At 43.4% G+C, this 7,700-nt stretch overlaps 1 protein-coding gene across 1 annotated transcript; it reads left to right on the top strand.

Annotated features, from left to right (window-relative positions):
* Positions 1–4,860: 4,860 nt before the first annotated feature.
* mc4r (melanocortin 4 receptor) lies at positions 4,861–6,036 on the top strand. The gene has a single exon (XM_056584724.1). It carries the CDS (start codon positions 4,952–4,954, stop codon positions 5,948–5,950), a length of 999 nt encoding a protein of 332 aa, XP_056440699.1. The 5' UTR covers positions 4,861–4,951; the 3' UTR covers positions 5,951–6,036.
* The last annotated feature ends 1,664 nt before the right edge of the window (positions 6,037–7,700 follow it).

Genomic DNA, 7,700 nt, shown 5'->3' with positions numbered 1-7,700 from the left:
AGGGGAGCTAATCAAGGATTATAAAAATAATGATCACCCTTTGGGAGATCCTTTTCTCTCCCTTCAGACAGCAAATAAGATTAAAAAATAACAGTAGGAGAGCGAGTTGTATTAACTTGTTTCGTTCTTGGGGGTTCTGTGTTGGGTTGTGTAGGTGGATAGGTGGGAGGGTCGCTGGGGGGGGTCTGTCCGCGGTGGAATTGGAGCATGGCTACGGGGTCGGAGGTGAAACTTCTTGTTAACTGCCTATGGGCATGTTCTGCACAAATATTGGCAAAATGTCCATGATGATAAAAAGACAAAACATTATCTGGGATCTCGAGTTGTTATCGAGTTGTTCCTCGAGTTCTAGGTATCGTTATGTACGTCGTATGTCTTCTAAGTATTGCGGTTTCTAATCAACACCCTGGGGCTTTAAATTAATTTGTAATGCTGTTTACTGTTTACCAAATTACTACTACTCCAGTTAATTCAGTTCTGTCAGGAATCAATCATGTCTTAGATTTAACCATTAATCACATCCTGCAGCTCCCTGCTGCAGGATTTAAAGCATGATACACACACATGTCAGATGCAGAATATAAACAGCGTACCAACAATTGACAAAAGGGAGCCCTATACAATCCCCCACGGGATAAATCAGATATCTCAACCCATTGTATAAGTTATATTCAATACAGAGCAGAACCTAAGCAGGTGGAGGCTAGGGTGGTTGAGGGCCCTATTCGGTTCAGCACACAAACAAAGAGCTTGCGTGTTGTTGACGGATGGCACAATCTCTGTGTTCGTCAATCTACTTATCAAGTCTTAAAAACCAGATGGCGTCGACGGGTGAACTACTGATGGTATTGTGTGTATAAAATGTCCTTTTTAATAAACAATCTGTACACTCACAAAGTTATCAATGCCTCGTTTTATATGTTAAGACCCGTATTATACTAGCAAAGAAGTGTCGGGCTACTTCTACCCTTTAAAGGGGTTTAAAATGACGATTTATTTTTTACCATAACACATGACCCCCATCGTTCGAAGCTTATAGCGTTTTGGTAGAATCGGCTAAAAACAACCAACTTAAGAATGCGTATGCATGCGCCTTTTTGCTCCCAAACGAACATCCCAACTCGCTATCATGCTAAACATATCCCAGATCCATTTTACCCCGGATTTGTCCTTTATCTTTGCAGTGTGTGTTTTGAGGAGGCAGGTCTTAAATTGGCGGCCTATCAGTGTACGTGTGTTGATTGGACCACGTTAGCTATCAGCTGATCAGGGGCGAATGCCTTAAGTGTCCCACCAGAACTACTCCCATGTATAGGAGGTTAGGAAATGCTCATGGATGCTCTCCGGTTGGCTTTGAACAGCTTGAACCAAGAACCTGAAGGTCAGAGAGTCAACTAGTTGTCCCGCCCCCTTTACCCAACATTACAGCAAATAGAGCTTTTCATCGCAAATTTCGTAATAAACAACTTAAGTTTATTCTCCTTGAAATCAAGCTCTTCTGATATGACAGCAAAACTCAACAACTTTGTTGATAGACCAATCTGAAGAAAAAACAAAATCATTCTACCATACATTTTTTGCTTTAGAAAATGTATGGATGTACAATCTTTGCTTGAATAAAACTGAATTATGCTCATCATGGCAAGCAAAAATAAAACCGGAGGAAATTTTTTTGAATTTCCACAATCATTGAATCTTTGGCTTGGATCACACCTGGTGCATCAGTATGAACTAAAAAGAAACGTAAGAGCTCATTATCCACAGCTGCACACAGCTTACAAGCAATTTGAGAGAGAGCAACGGCCACGAAATGGAAGGAAATAATGAGGTCTAGGTATGAGCGATGCAGATTAAAAAATGCATCGCATTGTGCATTCAGATATTGGAAAAAAATATAGTATAAAAGATTACTTAACTTGTTTATGCAGTATAGCTAAAGATGAAATACCTTTCAATTAATATATATAATTGGTAACACGAGGTACGTCGATTTTTAACAAAACAATCATAGCCAACTGGGCAGTTACTCATGAAAGCTTTCATAACTAAACATAAGAATAAACCTTTTTCATAACCGTTCAGTGGGAGTATGTTGGTGGCTCGTGCAGATGCAGAACAGTGCAGATGGCCATCTTTGAATACATTTGTTAGAGCTAAGTCAAGCTCTGATGTCTCTGCCCAAACACTCTTTACATGTATTTTCGGTTCTGTTCTTTATCATACAGAATACGATTCTGCGCCAGTAGAAATCGTTGGGGCTCCTTGAAGACATGATTCTGAATTCACTGTATGTCGCTGAGGCGAACAAAGTCTGCTAAACGCTTAATTGTATACAGTCACAAACAGTCAGAATATAGGTAAGTAGCAACCACCCAGTATTCAACATTTTGCGACCCACAGTGACCACAGAACCAGTTAACCCATTGGCCTGCTTGGTCACGCTGGGCAAAACATTCATCGTAGGGAGGACAGAGTGGTAACATCCTGTTAAAAAATCAAATGTTTGATCCATGCAAAAAAATTGCCCCTGGTTTTCACCATAATCCTTAATCGAACAATTTATTAACTTTGATAAATGTGCTTATTTGATTCATCATTATTCATTATCATAAAATAATAAAAGACCAAGGCCGAAGAGTGACGTACAGGGAGCTGGGTGGAAAGTTATTTTCCTTAAGTTAGCCACTCTGCCCGGGGACACAGAGTTATTAGCTATGATGCACACAGAGGCTGAACCGCCGACCTCACCATGGGAAGCTTATTAAAAGATATTGCTCTAATGGTAAAAACGCCTCACATTTACCACACCTTCCTCCGCAATCATTGCATTGAGCTCAGCATTAGACTTATTAGGGTTTTTCCGAGCACGGCTGGGGCCAGAAATCAGGTGATTTGCATCCATAGGGCACATAACAGCCTTGGAAGGTTTGGTTCTTAACTTTCGTGTCTTTCAAGTCAATCAGACTTGTTTGCCATCTAATATATATAGATATATATATATATATTTATACAATGGGGGACCTAAATCCAGCGATCTGATTGGTTCCCAACTGTTGTATAATTAGCGTATACACAACTGCAATGACGCCCGATCATTTTGTGAAAGTATCACTCCGTGCCTTGAAGAGGAAACCGTTACAAAGTATCGTAAGAAACTATCACACGGAGATTTAACTTGACCATGGAGGTTGTATAAAAGCAATAGCACAGTTCACAGTTCACTGAAGCCTAAAATCGGCGTAAATAAATAAATTGCCGGCGAACCGCTCTATCGGAGCCTTCTCTCGGAGGGACGCTAAAGTGTGTTGCATAGCGACCGTCGATGCATAGCGGCAGCCAGGAGGGACTACTTTTTTGTATTCTTTAATAAAAACGGCTATTTTGACTTTCTTGGTTTATTTTTAAATGTCGTGTGTCTATGACTTTCGTTTCGCCATAACAGTTACCATTGTATAAAAGCAATAGATCCCTTCAGTCAGTGGCATGTGCTCATTATACCACTGTGAAACAGTGGTATAATGAGCACATGCCACAGCCTGGCGTGTTCTATTGCTTAAATGTATATATATATATATAATATATATATATATAATGACTGTTTTATATATATATATAAAACGACTGTTTTTTGTTATTTTATTATGTTATTGTAGTTAAATGGAGTTACTTGTGTCCAAACATTATCCAAACGATAAAAAAAATATACTTAAGGTATTCATTCAAGGATTTTTTTTATTGTTATTCAAGGTAAGGGTTTAATTTGGTATGTGAAACCCTTGGGCATAGCATAAAGGTAAAAAACGATCTATGCATGTTATCTTAATTTCAGAGGTTTTCTTTTCGGTTGGAAACGGGTCCAAATGGCTCTTTGAGTGTTTAAGGTTGCCGACCCCTGCTGTAGGCGAAAAGTAACCATTTGTTGTGAAAAAAAACTAGTCTTAAATGTTCCCATTCCTATAAAACGTATCGGTAAAAAAAATCCCAAAATGCTAATTATCATAACATTTTATAAATACAATAGTTATAACTTAAGGTATAATAACACTTTTCAGGTTATGCAGCTGTAATTCTATGAGAAAATATGAGTAAAGAAAAAAAAGTGCATCTGCATGATCTCATAAAATTATTGTTTATCACTATATCAGGTTTTTATTGTAACATTCTGTAGTGTGGCTTTGCCATTCATTCTTGAATCAGCCGTTCGGTAATATCCCCCCTCCTTCCACTACATCTGTGATCTGATTGGACGGTACGGCAGAGGGAACGTCCTCGGCTTGTGCGTGTGTGTATGTATGTGTGTACGCGAGTTTGTGTGCGTGTTTGTGTGTGTGTGTGTATGTGTGTGTGTTTAACGGTATAATAGTGAAGAGAGGCAAAGGCAAGCCGTAGAAGCCTTGATTACCAGACCTGCCTACAAACTGTTCTCTGCTGTGTCTTTCTCTCTCTCCCGCTGTCTCTCCCTCACGCTGTCTCTCCCTCCCGCTGTCTCTCCCTCCCGCTGTCTCTCCCTTTAGATTCAACCTGCTGCTGTATCGTTTTCTTTCCTATCTCGTGGCTCGTCCTCCCTCGTGCGTGTTCCAACAGTCAACTCCTTCAAAGCTCATTCCCTCCCCACACCTGAGTGGAGGGCTGCGAGGCGGGTGGGGGGCTGTCGATAGGGTGGGGGGGTCTGGGTGCGGCGGCACATCACTTGACAGACCGGAGATCAGAAGACCTTGGGAGACGATGCGTGGCTTTTTCCGACCGAACTGATCAGCTGTGGATCAAAGAAGGCGACGGACCGCTTTTCCCCCTCCCTCCCTCCCTCCCTCCCTCCCTCCCTCCCTCCCTCGTTTCTGCCTCTGCCGCTGATGCCTCGCACCACGCGTTCCCACGACGGGGGAAGCAGCGGCGAGGACTGAAGAGGGATGGATTAACAGCGGCCAACGTCAAAGACCGCCCGCTCCACACGATGAACGCCACTCAGCTCTATGGGCTCATCCAGGCTTACCACTCCAACGCCAGCCGGGGGGCCGCGGCGCCGACGGCCCAACCGGACGTACCCCCGGACGCCAAGGAGGACCCCTCCGCGTCGGGGTGCTACAAGCAGCTCCTGATCTCCCCCGAGGTCTTCCTCACGCTGGGCATCATCAGCCTGTTGGAGAACATCCTGGTGATCGCCGCCATCGCGAAGAACAAGAACCTCCACTCGCCCATGTACTTCTTCATCTGCAGCCTGGCCGTGGCCGACATGCTGGTGAGCGTGTCCAACGCCTCGGAGACCATCGTCATCTCGCTGATCAACAGCGGCAGCTTGCCCATCCCCGTCACGCTCATCAAGAGCATGGACAACGTGTTTGACTCGCTGATCTGCAGCTCGCTGCTGGCCTCCATCTGCAGCCTGCTGGCCATCGCCGTGGACCGCTACATCACCATCTTCTACGCCCTGCGCTACCACAACATCGTGACCGTGCGGCGGGCCATGCTGGTGATCGCCGGCATCTGGGCGTGCTGCACGGGCTCGGGCGTCCTCTTCATCGTCTACTCGGAGAGCACCACGGTACTCATCTGCCTCATCACCATGTTCCTCACCATGCTGGTGCTGATGGCCTCGCTCTACGTGCACATGTTCCTGCTGGCGAGGCTGCACATGAAGCGCATCGCGGCGTTGCCCGGCAACGCGCCCATTCACCAGCGCGCCAACATGAAGGGCGCCATCACGCTCACCATCCTGCTCGGGGTGTTTGTGGTGTGCTGGGCGCCCTTCTTCCTGCACCTCGTCCTCATGATCTCCTGCCCGAGGAACCCCTACTGCACCTGCTTCATGTCCCAGTTCCCCATGTACCTCATCCTCATCATGTGCAACTCCGTCATAGACCCCATCATCTACGCCTTCCGCAGCCAGGAGATGAGGAAGACCTTCAAGGAGATCTGCTGCTGCTGCTACGGCCTGTCCCACCTGTGCTTGTGAGACAAGAGGGAGATTGTGTGCGCCACAGGAGAAGTGGTCCAAGAGGGTGCTGGGGGGATCGAATCTGCTGCTACAGGAATGAAACTTTGGGATTGGTTTGAAATCGGTTTGAGGAGTGAAGTGGTTCTGGGTTAGTGGTGCTTTTGTTCTGATCGCCTGGGGGGGAAACTGAACCGGGCTTTGTTTGATTCATGACAGCAAGTCTGTCAGCTGCCTTGGGTTTAGAAAAGAGTCAGGCAGTGGGAGAGGTAGGTGTACGACATGTTGTAGATAGGAACCTGCCTTGCCATGCTTCTCCTTTTCTTTTGCTTTTGTATTTTGTACGTGTAGTACCATTCAAAAAAGTGCAATTTAAATTTAAAAAACCGTGTGACAGGGTGTTTGTAAGATTAATATATGTGTGTTGCTTGAAATCTGTCAGAATCTTTATTTTTTATTATCTTCACAAGCAAATCAGGAATGTTTCATCTTTATAAGATACGTTGAAATATGTATAGATCAGATGAGGCACATGTGATGAAGGACAGCGGTTTGTTCAGCAATGAAAGTTTAGGAAACGAGAGAAGAAAGAAAGAGAAAGTAAAAAGGATATAATTATTTGTATTGTTTTGATAATCAAATCTGAAATGATCGCAGTAAGGCTTACAAGTTTTTTTGTGCACAAAAACAAAAAAGGTATTATGTGTTAAAGGTTAGAGGTTAAAAATGACCTCAAGATCTTTTCAGGAGATCAAAGACCGACGAGTCTGCTTAGGCTACTGATGTTTGCGCTGACGCATACAAGGCCACTATGAAATGCCTTCTGTGAACGAGTAGCTCGCTTTGAAATGTTGCAACACAAAGGCAATTTGCACACGTGACTGAAAAAATATATATTTTGTCGACTGTTGGGTAAAATAGACAAAAAAGAAAGACTGAATGTATTTATATTATGAATGTATTACTGCCTTATCGTGTGATGTACTATGTTTGCCTTAAATATGTGGCACATAAAAAAGAAGAAAGTGGATATTTCTATTCATCTGTGGTAGTCTTTCATGAGCAGCTTCAATTATTGCATTAATAAAGAAAGTAATGCAGTCTACTGTCCTTAAAAGTGTGGGTTTTAAAATTGAAATGCTCTTCATAGACCCGTCTAAGCCTTTGATATGTCAGATTAAATCGGTGCCAGTATTTATCTTTAATATTAACCTTTTAAAAGAAGAACAAATACACACCACTGAAATGAAGCAACCCATGTTTTGCTCCCCCTCAGGAGCTGTATTTATTTACCAGTCTCTCCCCATCGACTTCAACCTTTGAGCAAAGATTACTCTGTTGACATTTAACCTGAAAAAAGCAGGATATAAGAGATGCAAAGATACAACAACCCCCCCTTTACTTATGTGCTGTTTTTCGGCTACATAGCGATGAGACAGCTATCTGATGCCTCCCATGGGCTTCATACACCTCCGTTTGGATCCGCTATCAAGGATTATCTAATGCGTACTTAAATATGGATTCAAGTTTGAATCATTCTTTATTGAATAACACTCAGTTTGACTCCGCAAGCCTACTCATTATTTCATCGCTTTGAAGCCGAACCAGGCATCATAGACCAGAGAATTGATTCAAGGTTTATTCATAATAATGTCAGTGTAAGCCATTGTACACACAGGGTGGTTTGACTCTCTCCCATTCAGTATTAAACATCAAACTGTGAATCACATATCAATTCAGCATCAACATTGGCCCCCACTAGCTCCATGCT

The sequence above is a fragment of the Gadus chalcogrammus genome, chromosome 23, assembly GCF_026213295.1.
Source record: "Gadus chalcogrammus isolate NIFS_2021 chromosome 23, NIFS_Gcha_1.0, whole genome shotgun sequence".
Lineage (NCBI taxonomy): Eukaryota > Metazoa > Chordata > Actinopteri > Gadiformes > Gadidae > Gadus > Gadus chalcogrammus.
This window is presented reverse-complemented; position numbering and strand designations above follow the sequence as displayed.